Here is a 20,464-nt window from a genome sequence, read left to right as displayed (position 1 = left end):
GGATACATGATGCACGTCTAGCAATATGCCTCTCAGACACACGGGCCACATGCCAGGATTATACTGTCGGGAGAAAAGTAAAATTGTCATGGTTAGCCAGCCAAGGGGCATGGACTGGGAGCGAGATCAGCCAGTCCGTTGCCTCATCCTGGCTGTTAAGAGAATGGGCAATCACTTTAAGTATGATGGACTGACTTACTTATTGCTTGAAACAAAACATTGCTTGGGAGCTCTCTGAAGACTAAACCCTCTGTGTCGATCTAGACCGCACGATCAAGCGCAGTCAAGGGGCTGCATATCAGCCCACGTTCAAGATGACGATCTGTCAGGTGGGACAAATGGCAACCCGACGCAGCGTGTGGCTATGCCGGAGCAAAAAGCATATTATTCTACAATGTTAGGACTCCAAGAAGGCTCGGGTATCTCTAGCCTGCAGATTGGTTCCAGCCCTTTGGACTACAAGGGTATTTCAAATGAAAGGATACCCCGAGATCGTACCGTGATCAATCCATTTGTTACCCTTGCTTGATTTCGGTGGTTCCAGCGCTGCGCTCAACAGCTTTGCAGAGGCTTTGATTTTTGTGGTAGGCGACAAAGCAATATCTAATGCGGTGGTAATGAGGATCAATATCGAGATCGACGTTTATATTGCTCGCTTAAAGCTACAGGCGCGTGCAATTCAAGGTGATGGGCACATGTTCGTGATCGAACGTGGGGGGTTGCCTTCTCTCCCCGCGGAGACTGGCTGCCTTTCCGTCTGCTTACCCCTTACTTGGAATCAAAACTGGGAATCCTCATCCCGACAGTCGGGATATAGGCAAAGCCACCATATATGCCTCGAGTTAGAAGCTCTAGGGCCCCTACAGTTTTATATAACAGGTCTCACTTTTGAGTCAAGGCATCAATGTCTTGGATATATCCGCCATTGTGCCCAACAGCGAGCTCGTATAATGATCCCGAGATTCGCACAAGAAAAAGCAAGCACACTTGATCTGCGCTACAAAGCCACAATACGCACATGCAAGTCCAGAATATGTTTCAGATTTGCCTTTATCTAGCATGTCGTGTCCGGCTGAAGATTGTGACCTAGCGCCACAAGAATGCGTTGACACGGATTAAGTGATTCCCACCTGCTTACCATCCTTGGGGATAGTAACGGCCATTGTCTATGCCTATAATACTTACTTTGTCGAGTTCAATTGAGGACATATACTCCTTCCCTCAATACCATGGCTTTTGAGAGTGGCAGGATTGAAGGGCAAATACATGTGGAGGGCTCTGAAAATGTTGAGAAAGCATCAAAGGGCCTCGTGGCCCCCAAGTACATGGGTACTATCAGAGACCAGCGCGATATGAGTGCTCTGGGCCGTGTCCAGGTTTTAAGGGTTAGGATGCTGTGTTCATGCTATAGCTGCCTTATTCTAATGCAAGATAGCGGAATTTCAGATTCGTCTCGATTCTAGGGTTCGGCTGTACGTTGATTTCCACATGGGAGGTCATCTTAACGTGAGCACTACTACAGACACTGTGGATTATTGGCTAATCAATGAGTAGGTTATTGACCAGTGGTCTGACAGATGGAGGAACCGCTGGGTTAATATGGGGTTTCATTATCGTCACAGCAGGTTTCGCGCTCGTCTTTGCCAGCATAGCTGAGATGGCTTCTATGTACGTTTCGCAGCCCTTGGGCACTTACTGTCTGGAAGGAGAGTCGAGCGCATTCTAATACTTGATCAAAGGTCACCAACATCGGGGGGTCAATACCACTGGGTATCAGAATTCGCTCCTCGCCGGGGACAGAAGTTTTTGAGCTATATAACGGGTATTTCGAGGATATGCGCTCTTCCAGGTCGAGGTTGACAAAGAAAATAGGATGGCTTTGTGCAACAGGCTGGCAATGTGCCATTGTAGCCATTGCATATCTGGCAGGCACAATAATCCAAGGACTAATAGTGCTAAATCATCCGACATACGAATTCGAGCGGTGGCACGGTACTCTGCTTGTTATAGCTATCACAGCATTTTCTATCTTATTCAACACGTTCCTAGCCAAGAACCTGCCTATGGTTGAGGGTCTGATACTCATTATCCATGTTGTGGGCCTATTTGCTATCATTATCCCACTATGGGTACTTGCTCCTCGAAATAGCGCAAAGGCTGTCTTCACCGAATTCTACGATGGAGGCGAATGGGGAAGTCCTGGCACCGCTACGCTTGTCGGCTTGTCGACTACTATAACTTCCATGATTGGATACGATTGCTCAGTCCATATGTGTAAGCGCCTCTTGCATTACTGGAAACATGATGCTAACACAAACCTAGCTGAAGAAATCAAGGACGCATCAGAGACACTTCCCAAGGCTATGATGTCTGCAGTGGGTGTCAATGGTATGCTTGGTTTTATTATGATTGTCACCCTGTGCTTCACCCTGGGTGATGTCAACAACATCCTGCAAAGTCCGACTGGATTTCCGTTCATTCAGATATTCTACAACACTACCCGTAGCTACGCGGCAGCAAACACCATGACAGCCATCCTTATCATCACGCTGACCGCTAGCACGATCACTGAGGTAGCCACAGCATCCCGCCAGCTGTGGTCATTCGCGCGAGACCAAGGACTTCCGTTCTCATCTTTCTTCGCCTACGTAAGTGCTTCCATGCAACAGCTACTAACACCGCTGATTCCTGTTGTAACCACGCAGGTCACTCCTGGCTGGAACATACCCCTCAACTCCGTCCTCGTCTCACTCGTTGTGACCGCGCTCTTAAGCCTCATCAATATCGGGTCCAACCTAGCTCTGAACGCTGTTATCTCACTAACAATAACATCGCTCATGTCAGCATACATCCTGTCCATTGGGTGTGTTCTGCTGAAGCGACTGCGCGGAGAAAAGCTCCCACCGCGACGGTGGTCGCTCGGTCGGTTCGGAATGACCATCAACATAGCTAGTCTGGCGTTTCTCTTTCCGATATTTGTCTTTTCGTTTTTTCCACTTACAAAGACTGTCGATGCGCATAGTATGAACTGGAGTATCGTTATGTACATGGCAATGGTTGGCTTTGCGTCGGTGTATTATTACTTCTGGGGGAGATACCAGTTCATTGCACCGGTAGCGTTGGTGAAGAGGGACATTGATCTGGATGATATGTGAAAGCTGGGTACAGTGTATAGTGACGCGCTTTGTTTTTAATACAATACAGTCTACTAACTGCTATCTGTACATACGTCCAACGTGAGAACCTTATATCGAAGCGTTTCGAGTGTTGAATCTCCAGTTATCTAAAGGGACCCTAGTCCAAAACGCATTCGTTTCAAACGCGAGAAAATTGTCTTAGATATATAGTAAACCTCCCCACCATACTCCCACATAAACAAATAGTTACACTACATTAAAACCAGCTATTACTAGATATCAAGACAGACCAAAAAGCGGCCCAGGTCAGGGTAAACCCCGGCAATTGGGTATCCATTTCACCCGCGGAAATGCTACCTGCATGACCAATGCACATCCATAACCTCCGTGCAAAAGAAGTCACACATGCATCTCCCGGGAATGCTTTGTCCACGGAACAACATGTCAATGCATCATCAGACAGGGGTATATTTTCCCTCAGCCTTGAAACGCGGCTGGTCAATCTCTGTCGGGCACCCCGGGGCGGAATGAATACCTGATCGGTCATCCCTGCCGTGTGGGAGAGACTGTTTTGTGTGTGACCGTGCGCGGCGTCAGAATCTCTTTAGAAATTGGAATGGCATAGGCGCTGAAGGAAGATTTGGGAGTGCGTATTTACACCTGATAACTAAGACAAAAGGTGGTAGTAGAACATACAAAGGATGAATATCTGCTTATGAGGGCATAACCACCTACACAGACATCGAGAACAATAAAAAAGTACGGAGACACACGTACTTTTTCACCACGCCAACCCATAACAGTAGAGCCGTCGCATCAAAGGAACCCACCCACACACCCGATTTAGTCACTAGTCAATAATAGCCAACTAGTTAGTAGATAGTTAGCCTAGTTCCACCCTCTATCCAGCCCCAGAGCCTTGGGTTCTAGCACGATCAGATAAGCCCCCGCTGGGTGTGTGTGTGTGCCGAAGGGGAGTGGTGGGTTGGTGATCCTGATTGCGTAACGCGAACCCAGGCCCAAACCAAGCGTGTCTGTCTGTCTGAGAACTCGGCTGAACCTGTCCGACCACTTTGCACCAGAGGGAGAGCGCGATATTCCAACTTCATCTGCTACATCGGGCTCTCCGGCGATAGCATGTTTTGTGTGTGACCCCTTACAGGAGAAAACATGAGCCAGAGGCAATCAATGAATGCACAAGGTCACTCAAACTCCGTAATTCCGGAATCTGCTGCATCATGATCAGATCATACATCCATTCACCCTAGTCTCCTCCTTCTCCCCTGATCTTCATTGTTCCCCAGCCCGCTATGGAGAACGACGGGTCGTATCAAGTTCCAGAACGTTTTGGTGTCGTGCTAGTTGTGTTCTGGAAAGTGAGGGAGTTATTGGCGCTACTGATGATGGTGTTATTATTGGAAATTATGAGGAGCTTTCCTGGCAACAATGTACTCCCCCGTATTGGGGCGGGAAGGAGTTCCCCTTCCTTTTGTGTCATTACTCAAGGGGGTAAATTTCATATCTGATTGATTGATTTGATTGATATGGTGAACGCGTCGGCCGATGTCGGAATGTGCCCCACTCGGGGCCCGGGTGACCTGTCACATGCGGTTACACGGTGCCGGTGAACGGAAGGTTTTCTTGTCACGATGTGTACGGTGTAAATTGGTTGAGTGTTAGCCGTAGATGAGCTGAGCTGCGTGTATGTCGAGGGAAACCAAGAAATAAAAGCATTATAATGTTTTTCAGGATGAGTTGGGGTTACAATAATGGTGAATGGGAAATGGGAGAAGAGTAGAGTTATCAGCCATAGGTGGGATGACACACGGATGACCGGACACAGAACGCGACAAAGTTATCTGATCCGTATCCAGACTGGCCACCGGTCACGTGAACGGTCAGCGGTTTGTGCACCCGGAATGGTTCTGGTTCCCTCTTTCGAGAAATATAGGGAAAGCTATGGGGACGGTGTCGGAACGAGATCCCGATGTGCATTTTCATGATTGCCCAAAAATATCGCATAGCTTGAATAGCATTGAGAAAGGAGGTAACCAGACAAGTTTGCTTAACCGAGGACCGATCCTGGCCTTGAAGGGGGGGGGGTGAGACCGGATCAGATTAGATCGGTAACGTAACTCGGCTGTTGCGATATTACGTACCGGTACGAGAGGAATTGGGAGACTGCCGCTGTCAGGCCACTTGCAAATGGCCGGATGAACGATCTAAATGCGGTCGCGGCAAGTGATCACGGGCAGTTATGGAGGTGGGGGAAACAATGGCTGATTAGCTAGGGAGGTGGTTAGTATCTCACGCAAGCCTGATATCATATCCAACCCGGGATAAGGATTCCATCCACCTAGGCTGGCAGGGCAGTCCATTCATTTGCCTCCAATTACTACCAGGTCGAGTAAATTGTCCCGCTAGCTGCAGATCGGGCTGCCAACTCGACTGTTTCCCCGCGGGGTCAGAACCCTGGGATGGTCTGATTGGTGAGATAACTTTGTAGTCACGCAGTACATGGAAGACCTTATCAGAAGAAGGCAAAAAAGGGATGTGTCAAGAAATCCAGGTCCAACCCATTCTTGTGTTAGAAAAGCAAATTGCCTGCGTGGGATAAACGCTTCCGTCGGTCATGGACAAGACGGGTAAAGTAAGTTACAAACAGACGGTAATGACGGGAGGTTCACCGACGGGGGGCGAGTGGCAACTCCGACCGTGGATTTCGTGCCATTTATTCATCATTGAATAATGATTGTGTGCGACAAAACAAGTCAGTCTCTTCAAGGCTCTTTTTTCTTCTTCCCTCCAGCCCGGCCACTTATCTGATTCTTTTTTCGCACGTGCTTAACTCCAGTTCATTCCCCCCAGCTATCTTGACTGGAGTTTCAGCTAAATTCCAGCACACCTACCCTCGTCTAATCTGACTTATCTCTTGCTCTCACGCTCACGGTCGGACTACCGGAATCCTCCGTACGCCAAAAGGACGCCAACAGCGAAAGGATCCCGACTAAGCTGCGACTAATCGCCCACCATCTGATGTGCATCGTCGTCTAGTCTATCGGAACCGTTATCCCGGTGCCGTCTGCCCCAGGCGAACTGCGTCCCGTCTAATTCGATTCCACCCCCATTTTTCGACCATTCATCAACCTCGCCCACTGCTGACCTGTTCTCTCCGATTGCTGCTGGTCTGATTCGGGTCTCCATCACGGTTGCGGTGTCCACTAGCTGACCCGATCCACTGGCCTTCGTTTCCAATCCCCTTTTCTGTGGCTCCTCTTTTCTACATTTGACCAGCCATTATCTTGCGATTGCTTGGTCTTCGACTTTTGTCTGCTTTCCTCCCTTCATCTTCGCCAATTCCTCTAGGTTGGCGATCTATCACCAATTGTCGTATCTTCTGCTGTCATAGAACCGCAATGGGTATGGTTAAGTGTCTATCCTTCGCGCTTGCTGCTCAATTGATGTCCATGACAATTGCTGATAATATCTCTCTGAACAGTTCACGCCGTTCTTCCTCCACCGCCGCCGTCGAGGCCTGTGACGTCGCGGACGTCTCTTGTTCCTCATGTGGAGCATGCGATTGTTCCGCGGTCGTCTACCTCCCACCCTGACAATCCGGTTCCAGAGGAGCCTCGTGGCGTTCGCTCGCTCTCGATAACTGATGTGAATTTCAGTGTCTCCACGCCGTCTTCGCCGGAGACAGACACTACCAGCTCAGAGACAGCGTCGGGTGTCCAGACTCCTGCCACTGAAATCCAATCCGAAGCTGAAGAATCCGCCCGCGATGGCCCCGAAAAGCAACGACGAGCATCTACCGTACTCATCTCCCAGAACTCTGATGACATGAGACGTATCCTGGAAAATGTGGGATCTAGCGGTACGCAGAAGCTTCAGCCGCTTTGCTGTGGTGGTGGATGCTGCCGCAGCAAGCCCTTGGTGAGCTTCACACCTCCACTGGCCGGAGTGAAAGCAATCACTCCCCCAGACAACAAGGCCTATCAATGTTTGAAGCTCAATGTCGATTACCTCACTTTGGACAGCGAGCTGAGCAACGTCGCTCCTTTGCCCGAGAAGACGGTCTCCTTCTCGTCCGTCCCAGGCTACGCAGTAGATGTGGAGCTGGGACCGGCAGACCATCCTCCTTCTTTCGTCCAGCCTCACCCGCCATACAATGTCTACCGGGCGCCCTTGTACCATGCGCGCGAGCTGACAGGGTCAGGTGCGGAGAAGCGGACGTATCACTTTGACATTGACGTCACCGACTACCCTGCAGAGAGTGGAAATGTCGACTTCATAGTCGGTGGTGCCATTGGGGTGTGTCCTAAGAACAAGGAAGAGGAGGTCGATGACATCTTCAACCAGCTTGGTGTTCCTAAGTTTATCCGTGATAAGAAAATCGTCGTACGCACTGAGAAGGGCCGCTGGCCCACCATCTGGGGTGATGACCAGCCCCGTGAGCTGATCACGACCCGAAGAGAATTGTTGAGCTGGTGCTCTGATATCCAGAGTTATGCCCCTAACAAGGCTTTGTTCCGCTTACTCGGCGAGTATGCCAGCGATCCTAGCGAAAAGAAGATCCTCCTGTTCCTTTCCTCCGCTCAAGGCCAAGGTGCTTTCTGTGACCTGCGCACCAGCTCCCACGTCACCGTCTCCCAGCTGCTTCACGCATTCCCTTCCTCTCACCCTCCCTTGGATCACCTTCTCTCCGTCCTGAACACCCTCATGCCCCGCTTCTACTCACTGTCCCAAGATCCACTTCTGTCATGCAAGCAGAAGGGCTCCGTGACTCGTCGTGTGATCGAAGTTGCGGTAACCGTGGCCGAGTCTGATGACTGGAAGGGAGGCCTCCGCACTGGTGTGGGATCTGGATATCTCGAGCGCGTTGCACGACGATTGATTGACGCTGAAAAGAAGGGCATCGACCCGCAGACTCTTGACCTCCACGTACCCATGTTCCGAGGCCTGATGGCCAACCCTCTAGCCAAGCGCTTCGCATCCGATGGTCCTATGCTGCTTATCGGCGCGGGAGTTGGCATTGCTCCGTTCCGCGGTTTCGTGCAGCGACGCCTGCAGTCTGCCAACTGTGCGAACAAGGTCTGGGTGCTGCAGGGTGTTCGCGACTCTTTGCTGGACGAGCTCTACCGCGGCGAGTGGGGTGTCGAAGAAGAAAAGGTGCGAACAGTCGTCCAGAGCCGTCGCGGCGAGAGCAAGTACGTGCAAGAGGAGGTCCGGAACCAAGCTGATCTTGTCTGGTACGTGATCAACGCTTTAGACGGGCGTGTCTTTGTCTGCGGTAGCGGAAAGGGCATGGGAGAGGGCGTTGAAGCCGCCTTGATCGACGTAGCCATGGCCAAGGGTAACCTCAACATGGAAGAAGCGACATTGTTCTGGGAGAACAAGAAGGAAGCTGGACAGTACATTGCAGTAAGTGTGATCTGCCACTCCATTGTTGACTACTCTGAAACTAACCCTTGGATTAGGAAACATGGTAAATCCTCTCGAGCGGTATACCAAAGCTAGCCAAATTGACTTTGGCTTTGCTGCGCTATGCTGTACTGTCTTATGCAGTAACTTTGCATGGCAAGCTCACAACATCACATGCTTTCTTGCATGTGACATCTTTCATTTCCATTCGAATCTGTATGACATTGGTCATTTGCCGGGTATCTTGATTTTAATATTGCTTTAGCGGGACTGGTTTTTGTTTGGTTTTGTTATATTTTGTTATTATATCTTTGTTATTTTTCATCTACGGTTGATCCGGGATTACCGTCGAAGAACGGGTTGGGCATGATAGATTAGTACTTACCTGGTAGCGATACCTAATATATGGGTTATGTACAAATGGCAGAAGCACGAGTAAATAAGAAGTAGGGAGGCTAGCGAGATGCCACAGGCATTTAGCCATGTCCGCCTCGGTGGCCTCTGGGGATTGCCTCGGTAGTGAACACATAATTTGTAGTAGTCCAGTAATTGACCAGGCCGTAAATCCTCATATAGTAGTTGCTCTTTCATTTCTTCCCCTAACCACTACTAATATTTAGTACTTAGAAGCAGTTTTGTTCAAATGAAGCACCATCATAGTTATCACTCATCTGATTGAATTTGACATGGGGCTACTGCCGCTGATACTGCTACTACTACCAGTAGTAGCTAGTATATATATCCAACAACAACCACCAAAACTACAACAGCCACTATTAACTAGTAGTAGCTAACCTCATGATTCCACCTTTTGAAAACATCTACTATTACTAGTACTAGTGCTACCGAGGACATCATACATCCCAAAAAAAAAAAAAAAAAAAAAAAAAAAAAAAAAAAAAAAAAAAAAAAAAAAAAAAAAAAAAAAAAAAAAAAAAAAAAAGTGAACAATCGTACCACTTGCTTTGCGGTTTACCTTAACCAGAACCCTCGGCTGCCAATGGGTAGACCTGCATTTTACGTCAACCAAAACCTGGCACTACTACTGAGATTTGAAATACTTAAAAGGGACTAAAAACAGTGATTGGATTTGTATGTATGTCTGAATGGAAGTACACCCCTCTCTCTCTATATAAAACCATCCTGTTCCCAATCCCATTCAATATCTACGGTGATTGATCGGTACTCATACAGCCACGGACAACGATAAGTTAGATGAATGGAATTGAACTGGATAGTGGTCTAGGTTGTTTATTGGGCGATGTGTGAGTACTAAGGCTGGTAAGTAGGTAGTTAGATGGAGATGGAGGAGGAGGAGAAGAAGAGGAAGAAGAGGAAGAAGTAGTACCAGTAGCAGTAGTAGGGAATATGTAGTATCAAGCCTCGGTAATTGATTCATGGACGTGAGGAAGTATCGTGATGTGTGGATGTGTGGATGTGTGAAAATGAGGGTTTACAGTGCACGTATCATAGCATTATCGGTGGTGGGCTTATGAGAATGACGAAGTATAATACAAGCTATAATATATTGGTTGAATTGTTGTCTAGATCGTTGGATGTAGTATGTAACTTAGGACTACTGTTTATTTACGAGTGGGATTTTAAGAGCTCTGATAGTTTTTTACCGGGTCTAGATTGCTCCAACTGTATGCGATCCTTATGATGTGTATTATCGCCAGTTACTCGTACTAGATGGAAGATCAAGAATGGATACTATGTAAGGTTACATAAGTACTAGGCTGGGAATAGAAAGCAAAGGTAGCAGTAGTATGTATTGATCCTAAGTCCTGTAATGTTAGTGAGCCACAAATTCAAATTGTAGCTAAGGATCAAGCCATATGAAACCAGGCCCTGGATGAGTAGAGTTGAGCACTTGAACAAAAAAAAGGGGAGGAACACTTAGTAGGCAAAGTATCTAGGGATAAAGGCAGATCGGACAATAGACGCATTGTCACGCAGGGGGCTGATGTCAGATGACTTTACTGGCATAGGACGGCGAGGCTTAATAGAGGGTAGTAATGGCCGTACCGCGCATAGAAGGGCAAGTAGAGGCTCCCCACTCATATTGCGTAAGTCCCCTGAAGGCATAGGGACAGGTTAGTGTGTGGCGACAGACAAGGGGCGATAATTGGCGTGTATACAGAGTTGTACTATTATAGTTGTATAACTTCGAACTGGGAATGTTGTCAGAACAGGAACCTCGCGACCACGGAGGTACAACTAGCTTGGTGTTTACCCCACCAGATGACTCGTAAAGGCAACTCAAAACAAAAGCATGAGCCCACTCAATGCTACCTTTCCTTCAAGGCTAAAGCCTGGACCTGGTCTGGCCTGGCTAACTTAACCTATCCCGGACATATGGATCTGGAATGTTGCAACCCACCAATCAGATAGCGCCGGCTACTTCTTCCTGCCCATCAGATGCCCCGGTGAATCAAAACACTCTTCAGTTTCACTCAGCCCATCAGATGACACGAGCCAGGAGCCGTGACAGGGTGCTGTGGATAGGATCACCGCGCTATGGACAACCCACCAGACGACAGCACGCCAGGCAACAAGAATCCCGACATGGCGCCCACGTCATGCCAGTGCACCTCGCGACGAGACATGCAGTTTTGAGTTTCACGACAGTGTTGAATTTAATGCATATCACACTGGAAGAGGTCAAGGAAACGAGGAATGAGTCCAACGGCGAAGATAGAGTTATGACCCTTGTTTCGGAATTGCTTCGGGCTCGAATGCGAAACGCTGGTGACGGATTCAAGCAGGGAAGCGGCTGGTGTCTAAATATAAACAGTAGGGTTGGAATGTCAATTGGTCCATCTGTTGAAGAGGAATATGGTGGCAGATTAAGGGACTATACAAGCATGGGTTAATCAATCAGTCTGGAGAATGAATTGGAGGATGACGGATTTAGGTCTCCGACAAGTCTGTATTCTCACCCCAACGCGGGCACGGAAGCTCAAGGGAAACCTTCTCTGGGACAACATACTTGGAAGGATACTATCGAGGCACAGGACCAGAACCATGGCTTCTGACCCACTAATGCAAGCGATGTCTGGCACTCATCCCTAGTTTCCCATCCCGAATACAGAACAAGGGAGAGCGAAAGAGAGAGAGAGAGAGAGAGAGAGAGAGAGAGAGAGAGAGAGATGAAAGGAGAAAGGAAGAGAAGCCCAATAACAATGCCATTACTCCATTAATGCTCTAGGAAACTGGGGATAGTACTCACTCAGATTGTTTTCTTTTTTTTTGTTTTTGTTTCCCCCCAACCACTCCGTTATTTCGATCGCTAGGTCGCATAAACAGGAACAAACACCCCACACCAATGCAGCAGCAGAAGCGTGATTCTGACTCTCAAACAACGGCCGTCATGTCTATTTTAGGCAGGTTAAACCCCGGAAGAAAAACAAGTCTGAACTCTGCAGAATGGCGCGGTTGATCATAATGCCATGCTGTGATGTTCTGATCAGCAGCAGCCGTCTTTCATAGGTCGATCCTCCGCTGAGCCAGACGAACTGATGGGGCCGAGAAGAAAGGGGGCCATTGGCTGGCGGGGGGGGCGAAGGCCAGAACCCAAATAGTGATCGGACACGCTGGTTGCCGCACCAGGAATATGGCCTTTCTCCCCTGCCATGTTCTAGAAGGCCATTGTTCTTTTTTGGAGCGGGGAGGAAATGGAGATGGGGGAGAGGGAAAGCCCGTGGCGGTCGTCTCTGTTGGGGAGTAGAGTTTAAGGAGGAGTGGTTACAGCCTCGGGTTAAGTTTGGGACTAGTGAAAGGTGCAATAGAACCTCAGGCTATTGAAGGCACCATCCTTAACTGGGCAGTTGGTACCCGCGAAGGAGACGCCCCAAAACGGGGCAAAACCTCGGACTCGGAGATTTCTCACCGTCAATCAATGCATCAGGGAAGTTTTTGGAGGAGATCTCGTGGGCGGCGATGGTGGGTGAGACATCCTGGAACCGGATATGATGTCAGTCGCGTTCCAAGGGAAAGTTTGTTCGTTTTTGACTTGCTCCTCGCATCGGTGCTCGAAACTGAAAACCCTTCATTGGCTCGAATTGGACAGCCTTTGGAGATGGAGCAAAGTAAGGTGGTGGTATTTGCCATAGGGTCAAGTCCATCTTGGGGTTTATAGGATGTTTTTACCCAACCTTGTAAAGTAGTTAACGTTAGTTACCATGATCAAGGGTGACTAATGACATACAAGTTGGAGGAAATAACATTAATAATAACAATGAAGAAGCTTCAAATGGCAGACAAAGAATGGTAATAATACCGAGGGACGGAATCAATTCAGGTCAATCCATTGTCTCTCTCCAACCGAACTACTGACCTAAGAATCTTACTTGACTTAACTTCCGTACTATCCATCTACTACTGACTAGCATCTACTCCTGTCAGATGCACGACCCTTTAGTCCGTTCGCGATGGATGCCGATGCTGGCCCGTCAGGCGGATCCCAGAGACCGGGAACCAGTGGATGGTGACACCGCAGACAGGGGGGCGATGACAAATAATGGCCCCAAGTGGACAGTCTCTTCCCTCGATCTTACCGCTGAGTCAGGACGGTTGCTCTGCCACTCTTGTCACAGCCGAGCCGCTGGGTCAGCCATCCCCATCTTTGAGTGCGCGCGATCCATAGTTGGTGGTCTAGTTCTTGACACTCGCACACTAATCGGTTGTCGCGACTCGTGCAACTTTCGTTTCACCATATTCAGAAGGAATGATTTTTCATTGTTCTAGAAGAACTGTCATTGAGCAGTCGGAGTTTCCGAAGAGCGGCAGAGTCCCCAGGATCATCATGAAACTGCTTGACCCGCGGTTGCCTCATACCCTTTTTTTTTTTTTTTTTCCCTTTTCTTTTACGTGAAAATGCTTCTTGATTTGATCTTTCCAGATGATCTTGTGTTGTGTGTATCCATACTTAGACTATACATAGACGCCCGGGTGATGGCCGGATGATCGGGGGTTGGATTGGTCTGACCTGCGAGATCCGGGCTGGATCTACACCCTTGCTCCATTCCTGCACGATCTGGGATCTGACAACAGAATTTTCTTGGGAGGGGAAATTAAATTAAATAAAAATGTAAGAAAACTAAAGAGAATAAAAAGATAAAAAGGCAAAGAAGCGCGAACCACTAGACCTGATCGGGAATTCCGCTGCAGGTGCACCCCTCCTCTTTCTCGGTGGCAACAATTGGGCCTGTCATTTTTGGGCGAAACTCACTCACCAGCCTCTTTTGCCCTGCTGCTGACTGCGTCATCGGTGGCTGATGTCCGCGCGCAGCCACCTTTTCTTTCCTAATCAGGAAGTCCCTCATCTCCCTAGTCCCTATTGAGTACAGAATAGTTCACCTAGTCTCAACTCTCTCGCTCTCACCGTCAGAATACGCCTTCCCCCCCCTCTTCTCCTCCCCCCTCTAGAGCACCAGCTCAATACGAATAGTTCCTTTCCTTTACCGCTATCTGCTATACTACCCACGGCATGCACTAGGTAGGTCATGGATCTCTCGCTAAACCGCGCGCTCAGTCGCCACCCCCTTCTCTCGGTGAACCGTGAGTCCTCTCCTCTGCAGGACGAACCAGATCGTAAGTAGCAATAATTCACATCTTTTTGCGACACCGCAACGGGCACGTTTTACTAGTCATACTCCATACTAGATCCTACTAGAGGATTGCCCAGCAAGGCCAACAGAAGCTCTTCCTGTTTGGGAAGGAGCCCGTGGTATGGAGCCTGGAAAAGAACTGGGTCCCTCCTGCGATTGAGGCTACCCTCCCATTGACAAATCATTCACGGCGAATGCAGCCTTGATCTGGCAAGCCACGAGGATCGCTCCGTTTAGGTTTGCACGCGAAGACCTGACGGGCTTGCTCGGTCTGGAGACTTCAGCGCGATCGTTGGTCGTTAATTATGGGTCAGCCACAGACGAAACTGTGACCGTCTCGCTGGTTCGTACCGAACTCTCCTGTCAATTGGCGCGGGGCAGACTGCCAACTAGAGAAAAAGAACAATGCTCTTTTCAGATATCACCCCGGAGATTAGTACTGTCATCGCTCAAACTTTGCTTGTCATGATTCGACGCTTCCGACTTAGGGTTTTTGTGCTTGAATAGTCGGGCAGATGCCGAACCTCCGATCTCAACTTCGTTAAAGTTGCCTTAAGCTTCGGGCTAACCTAGGCATCAGCATCAAGTTTGGACTTTGTTGTTGATCGTAATTGATTTGGACATCCTTCCCCAAATGTCTGACATCTGGGCTTAACGTCTTAGGATGCAGCAGCGGCGCTAGAGAGACAAGAGGAGCAGACCGTTTATGGGCTTCCGCATTACGGGCATGAAGTGGAAAGTTTAGTGTTTTTCTTGGAATTAGACCTGTTTGTGAAGACTTGTGGACAGATGGCGTGAACAAACTCTGACCGGTCTCTGTTAGCCCGCTAATATTGGGTACACAGTAGTGCAACCGGGCGTGTGTGCATGTACACCTCCGCTCTCTCGCTCTCTTTCTCTCGGACGATAAGGATGAGACAGGAAAGCGGATCTCGTCGTGTTCAGCGCGCCACCCAAAGGAGTGGTTCTGATCTGTCTGTCTCCACGATATCATAGACATCCGTGGGACCGACAACGTACTTGGTAACCACTATGTTCTCTCTAATTACCATTGCGACTCGTTTGATGCGAGATCCCTGGGACGGAGTACACATCGTGCACACTCGCGCTTTGCTTGGCCCGTGACTCTGTCATTTGTCATTTGTCATTGGATGCGGCGGTGATTCTCCCGTTCCAGGGGGAGGAACCAATCAGCCGGGTCGCTTTCCCAGAGCGACTTTTCCGATCGTCCCACCAGTGGAGTACGTCATGGGCTCGTGACTGGCGGACACGCCCAATCCATCCCATTTTGACCCTAAGCGCAAATGGAGGATTGCGCCCCGTTCACACTAACTAAAAGTCACTGACTGTCACTCGCTCCATTTTTCAGCTCTGCCATGTTCATGTTGTATCCGTGGCGGGATCCAACCAATGCCTAGACTGGCCCCACTGCAAGACACCAGTCCACACTACTAACTACTAAACTATCACCTGTCTGGCTTCCTCATTGTCAGAATTATTAATCAGTGTACCATGGATGCAGACCCCGTCCCTGTCATCACTCTTGTCCTCATGTGGTTGTCATCCCTGAAACTGGATCTTAAACTTTCCCTCTTTTCTCCCTCGGCGGCTTTTTGCCTGGATTCCCAGAGCTCTCCCGAACTTTGGAACAAACTCCTCCTCGTGCGCGGGCGCCGCCCGTCACACAGAAAGGGGAGAAGAGAGGGGGTTCGGGATCCAGACAAATTAACAACTAATTAATCCCACTTTATCGCAATAACAGTCATGCATATCATTCGTTAGCAGAGGACACCAGGTCCAGTATCTGACTCTCCGATCTTAATTAAACCGAGTCATTCCCAACTTTGGCATGGACCTTGCTTGGTCGTGGCCGCCAAAACACATCAACCCTTGTAATGAAGTCTGATTCAGTCTGCCGTGCAATTTTTGCCCCTCTAATCGCGGCATGTCAACCTCCAATACCCACCTCCTAACCGACAAGCTGAGATGTCATATGCACGGGCAATGGATCTTGCATAATATATGGGTAATAGTGACCAATCATCTCCTAGCCCATACTCGTCTAGACGGCATTGGCTACCGACGTTAGTCATGTTACCTACTTAGACCACGCCGCTACGAAGGGATAGAGGGGGGTCTGCGGAGAGGCTAGTAGCAGCACGCTCGCTGAAGGAAGAAAGAGGGGGGGAGGGCCCGATGGGTGGAGGAAGGGAAACCGAATGTGACCCTGTAGGGAGAGACGCTGTAAGTGACGGTATCGACTTTGAGGCTCTTCTCTCCCTCCCAAAAAAACAGAAAAGAAAAAAATGGCAGCAGCGTTAAACCGGTGATGAACAAGGTCACCCAGATTCAAGCCAGCTGGCTCTATTCTCCGCCTACAAATCCGAGCAAAGTGATTGTGTAGTCACATACCATGGGACTCCAAGATCCCGTGAAATTAATTGGTCAATATTACTAGTCACTGATTGCCGTTAGAATGGACAGCGATGGATAAAACTGGGAAGACAGGCCGACGTGGATCTTCTGACTACAGATTGCAGCTCATCTGGAAAAGCAAGTGGGGTCGGGTCCATGGAAGAGAAGAACACTTTCGGCGATCAGCCCTCTCCTTGTCCCGGAAGTTGGGACCTCTAGTCAAACCCGATCAAGGGCCTCCTCTCTTTGCTGCTGCCGGCCTATGACCGACCGAATTTAGCTTCTGATTCTGTTCTGTCATTCAGCTGAATTTCCCCGCTGTGGGAATCCTTCGAGACTCGTCAAGGACTTTCCACGAGAGAGCACCTACCACTGGCGTTGTTGATACTACTACGTATCATGATCGATCTCGATGTGACCATCTAACCGGTCGATCGGACCTTCACCCTGCCTAATTACCTTGCAGCGGGCGAAACGCCATAGCCGTCACAATTTATAGTAAGTAGTGTAGTAATCCTGCAAGGCAGGTAGGAAATAGGAAATTTGTGAGATGGCGTAGGCACACTTCCTCCCTGTCTTGTTTTGCTGTACAGTGTTATTTATTGGTGTGTTATTCAGTGGCTTTGATTAACTTTCATCCTAACCGTCTTCAATCTAGGCGCATACTGTTTGGGGATAAGCTATGACTTGTGATGCACTTGGTAGTCTCTGCTTGGTCAGAAGTGGCCCTACGCGCCTGTTCTGACACCAACACCGCTGTGGAGTCAAACCCGGCGATCTCATGTGGTTATGTTTTTGCTTTTTTTCTCTTTTCTTTGCTTTTGATTATATCCACCCTCTCTCTTCTTATTCTATTTTATTTCATTTTATTTCACCTTCCATTTTCTATTTTTTTCATTTTTCCCCTTCCTTGTGTGCATTTTCCCTCGAGTCTCCGCCCGTGATTGGCTTGGAATTTCAAAGCTGAAAAATGAATTCCTCCCCCCAAAACTAAGCCCCGGCCCCTCTCCTGCATGACCACTAAGATCGTTTTTGGCTAGACCTGCAGCCATGCCTGCTCCGGACCGTTCCTGAGCGAGAGGATTTGCTTCCTTGCTTCTCCTTAGCTTTCCTCCCGTGCAGTACGGACTGCATTGGTGCCAATTGGTTGGCCCAGTTAGTGATGGGATGGGATGTGGCCTACATGAGAGGAGGAGGCGGGCGTCAGTCCTTACTACCACCCTGTGCAACGTAGCGGATGGGCGACTAATAGCAGGCCTGCTGTTAAAGCCCGGCGGCCTACTACTTACTACCTGACGATTACTTGTGACTGCAGGAAGCTTTTTCCGTAAGCTTTGCGTCAAGCACGGTTGGCTTGGTCTTTGTACTCCCCCCACCTTATACGGCATTTAATTAAGCAGAGACAGCAGCAGTAATTAAATGCGACGTTCTGTACCACCTTTAATTCTGTGGGCAAACCCCGAGCATTTACTAGCTTTCTTTTTTACCTTCTTTTCCCCTCTCTCTTTCTCGCCACCGTAAGTCGTAAAGTTTACTTGTGGCAGTTACCTTAAAAATCTAAAAAGAATTGCTGCCATACATATTTACTTCATACTAGCACGATCATTCTCTCACCGCAAGGATTCGTGGGTTATTGTTTAGTCCAGTTTACTCTAATTTGGTTTAGTTTAACTTATTTACCTACGGGGCGATCAACCATTCGAAAACCGCGGTTCCTCACTGTCTATTTACCAGGTAAACGAAAAGCCCGTGTTTCACAGGTGATTGAAATCCCTAAAAAAAGAAAAGAAGGGGAAACCGGGTGACAAACAGTCTAACCGACTTAGCTCCTTTCTGGAATTTTACCAGTTACGAACTTAGATGGGGCGTGTGAGGCGGAGACACACACACACACACTCTCTCTCTCTATTGAAGGGAAGGAGGGAGAAAGAGGGGAGGGGGTGGGAGGAGGAGTTCCCAGTTTCAGCTTCGTTTTGCCTGGCGAGCCAGCCTAGTCTAGCCGATGATGCCGCCAACCATCTCGGATTCCCCTCCCCCTTCCTTATTCCCTTGACGCCTCCCCCCCCCCCCCCCCGACATATGATAGTGCTAGTAGTGCCACTTTCATGTCAAGTTAGCTTTATTTGTGCCCGGGGGATCCCGAGCCATTCAAAACAGGGGGACTTTATTGCGATGAACCGCCCAAAAAGCAAAACTAGAATGGAGTTTCGGAAAGGAATGAAGATGGGGGATGGGGAAAGATTGTGCACGTTAGACAAAACATATGGACAATAGTATTAAGACGGACTTGGCAGTTGATGAAAATAATGTAACTACATACTACTACTCCGTATAATCCCTGAAGCGAGTAGCAGCAGCAGCGGCAGCAACTTCCTCGCTCTTCATTGATATTTCGGTTTTAGCGCTGTGATAGGGAAGAGGAGTTCTACTAATGTCGCCATCCAAGTATTTGCCTACGTACCCTATCTAGTTACTTGCTGGACAGACAAGGACATCTAGTACATGCATACATCGCACTTGCATGGGTTACTAGTACCTAGCACACGGAATACGCTCAGATCGGATTTCCTGATGGCGATGGGCAAGCAGGAATACAAACAGACGAACTTACCCAAGGGAGTAGGAGTATTTAGTATCCAGTTAACGAAATAGGATGTCCACAGTGAACTGTTCACACCTTGTAGCGCCACTGAGATAATCGCACCTTTTTATTATTACTATGTATTGATCTTTCAGCTTCTCACTCCAGTCTTCTTCCTTCAACCCCCTCTCTAGCTGTTCGACGCAGCCTCCCTGCGCCCGAGACGGGTAATCACTCCAGATCCCGGGCCCTTGGCACCATCTGTCAAGACAACCTTAAGAGCGAACATTATTATCATCGAATAAAGAGAGGAGAGAATAATGGGTACAGGAAAAGAAAAGATGAAAGGAATAAAGAAAAATAAGAGAATGGCCTTATTCAGAATAACAACAACAACAACAACAATAAACTAAAAATACAAATAACATCAGCGAATCACATTCTCATCATTTTCTCTTCGATTTTATGATTGAGTGAAAAAAAAACATTTTCTACACAATTTCTCATTCTTTTCGATTTCTCTCCCAGGGAAAAAGAATCCCCCCATCTTCTTCACTTCCCCCCTCTCCTCTGTGCATGCCCTTCTGAATACCGCCGGAGCAAATGACGGTCGTCTGTAGTTTGTGGCTACTGTATCCACTCCCACCCATGATCGTCGGTTTTCTTAGTTTGGTCTACTTTGGCCCCCCCCCCCTCACCCATCCCTCTTTTTTCCCCCCCGTCCCCGCCCCCCCTGTTCTTGTCATTTACCCATGGGTAGGCAGGCTAGGTTGACTTAGTAACTATGGATGGCGTTAGTATGGGACAGCTGACGGACGGCAACTGCCAGTGCCAGTGTGTGCGCGTGCGTGAGGAGGACCAGCCAGTTTCAGAGAGGAAAAAGAAGAAGAGATCTTGTGCCTGCCGGGCCCTCTGACTCGATGTTTCTTTTTTTGTAAGTTGTTTCTTACGGGGTTGTTTCAAGGTAGGGATATAATACTACTGTATAACATGTCGCTAATTTTTTATTATTATTATATTATTATTTTTTGTTTTTGTTACGCCCTTCTAAACTTCTTCTTCTTCTGACCGCGAATGGCATCACTAAATGTACAGCTTGTCTTGCAGGATCTATCTCGGAGTTGGACGTGCATGATCCAGTAGTTTTGTTATTGTCTCCCAGGAAAGGGAAAGGGTTAGTGTACCTAACTTACTAGTAGTAGTGGGAGGGAAAAAGTGAGAAAGGAAAAGAAAAGAAGAATAGGGAAATAATCGGAAAGCAAAAAAAAAAAAAAAGAGGCAAAAAAAAGGAAAGA

At 48.4% G+C, this 20,464-nt stretch overlaps 8 protein-coding genes across 8 annotated transcripts; 6 read left to right on the top strand and 2 right to left on the bottom strand.

Moving 5' to 3' along the window:
* Window positions 1-446: 446 nt before the first annotated feature.
* Window positions 447-1,092, top strand: BDQ94DRAFT_143103 (uncharacterized protein). Its single transcript, XM_026766162.1, has one exon. The coding sequence runs from the start codon at window positions 618-620 to the stop codon at window positions 1,056-1,058; it is 441 nt and encodes a 146-aa protein (XP_026626442.1). The 5' UTR covers window positions 447-617; the 3' UTR covers window positions 1,059-1,092.
* Window positions 1,093-1,229: 137 nt separating this feature from the next.
* BDQ94DRAFT_170061 (putative GABA permease) lies at window positions 1,230-3,155 on the top strand (the record flags this gene model as incomplete). The annotated part of the gene is made up of 7 exons (XM_026771401.1): window positions 1,230-1,385; window positions 1,436-1,506; window positions 1,555-1,668; window positions 1,740-1,822; window positions 1,873-2,274; window positions 2,323-2,648; window positions 2,706-3,155. The coding sequence occupies 7 exons, from the start codon at window positions 1,230-1,232 to the stop codon at window positions 3,153-3,155; spliced, it is 1,602 nt and encodes a 533-aa protein (XP_026626441.1).
* A 3,292-nt stretch (window positions 3,156-6,447) lies between these two features.
* BDQ94DRAFT_29272 (FAD binding domain protein) lies at window positions 6,448-8,786 on the top strand. Its single transcript, XM_026775415.1, has 3 exons — window positions 6,448-6,557; window positions 6,637-8,561; window positions 8,618-8,786. Exons 1-3 carry the CDS (start codon window positions 6,554-6,556, stop codon window positions 8,627-8,629), a joined length of 1,941 nt encoding a protein of 646 aa, XP_026626440.1. The 5' UTR covers window positions 6,448-6,553; the 3' UTR covers window positions 8,630-8,786.
* Window positions 8,787-10,789: 2,003 nt separating this feature from the next.
* On the top strand, window positions 10,790-11,733 carry BDQ94DRAFT_29248 (uncharacterized protein). The gene has a single exon (XM_026775414.1). The coding sequence runs from the start codon at window positions 10,931-10,933 to the stop codon at window positions 11,435-11,437; it is 507 nt and encodes a 168-aa protein (XP_026626439.1). The 5' UTR covers window positions 10,790-10,930; the 3' UTR covers window positions 11,438-11,733.
* Window positions 11,734-13,967: 2,234 nt separating this feature from the next.
* On the bottom strand, window positions 13,968-15,472 carry BDQ94DRAFT_143093 (uncharacterized protein). Its single transcript, XM_026766161.1, has one exon. The coding sequence runs from the start codon at window positions 15,171-15,173 to the stop codon at window positions 14,715-14,717; it is 459 nt and encodes a 152-aa protein (XP_026626438.1). The 5' UTR covers window positions 15,174-15,472; the 3' UTR covers window positions 13,968-14,714.
* Window positions 15,473-15,494: 22 nt separating this feature from the next.
* On the top strand, window positions 15,495-16,144 carry BDQ94DRAFT_143092 (uncharacterized protein; the record flags this gene model as incomplete). Its single annotated transcript, XM_026766160.1, has 1 exon — window positions 15,495-16,144. A coding segment is annotated over exon 1 (224 nt), but the record flags the coding sequence as incomplete, so codon positions are not given.
* A 190-nt stretch (window positions 16,145-16,334) lies between these two features.
* Window positions 16,335-17,291, top strand: BDQ94DRAFT_143090 (uncharacterized protein). Its single transcript, XM_026766159.1, has 2 exons — window positions 16,335-16,877; window positions 16,959-17,291. The coding sequence occupies exon 1, from the start codon at window positions 16,660-16,662 to the stop codon at window positions 16,852-16,854; it is 195 nt and encodes a 64-aa protein (XP_026626436.1). The 5' UTR covers window positions 16,335-16,659; the 3' UTR covers window positions 16,855-16,877; window positions 16,959-17,291.
* A 134-nt stretch (window positions 17,292-17,425) lies between these two features.
* On the bottom strand, window positions 17,426-17,994 carry BDQ94DRAFT_143089 (uncharacterized protein). The gene has a single exon (XM_026766158.1). The coding sequence runs from the start codon at window positions 17,974-17,976 to the stop codon at window positions 17,455-17,457; it is 522 nt and encodes a 173-aa protein (XP_026626435.1). The 5' UTR covers window positions 17,977-17,994; the 3' UTR covers window positions 17,426-17,454.
* Between the last annotated feature and the right edge of the window lie 2,470 nt (window positions 17,995-20,464).

This window comes from Aspergillus welwitschiae (genome assembly GCF_003344945.1).
Source record: "Aspergillus welwitschiae strain CBS 139.54b unplaced genomic scaffold BDQ94scaffold_15, whole genome shotgun sequence".
Classification (NCBI taxonomy): Eukaryota; Fungi; Ascomycota; class Eurotiomycetes; order Eurotiales; family Aspergillaceae; genus Aspergillus; species Aspergillus welwitschiae.
Note: the sequence above shows the minus strand (reverse complement) of the source record. Positions and strands in the feature narration are given on the sequence as shown.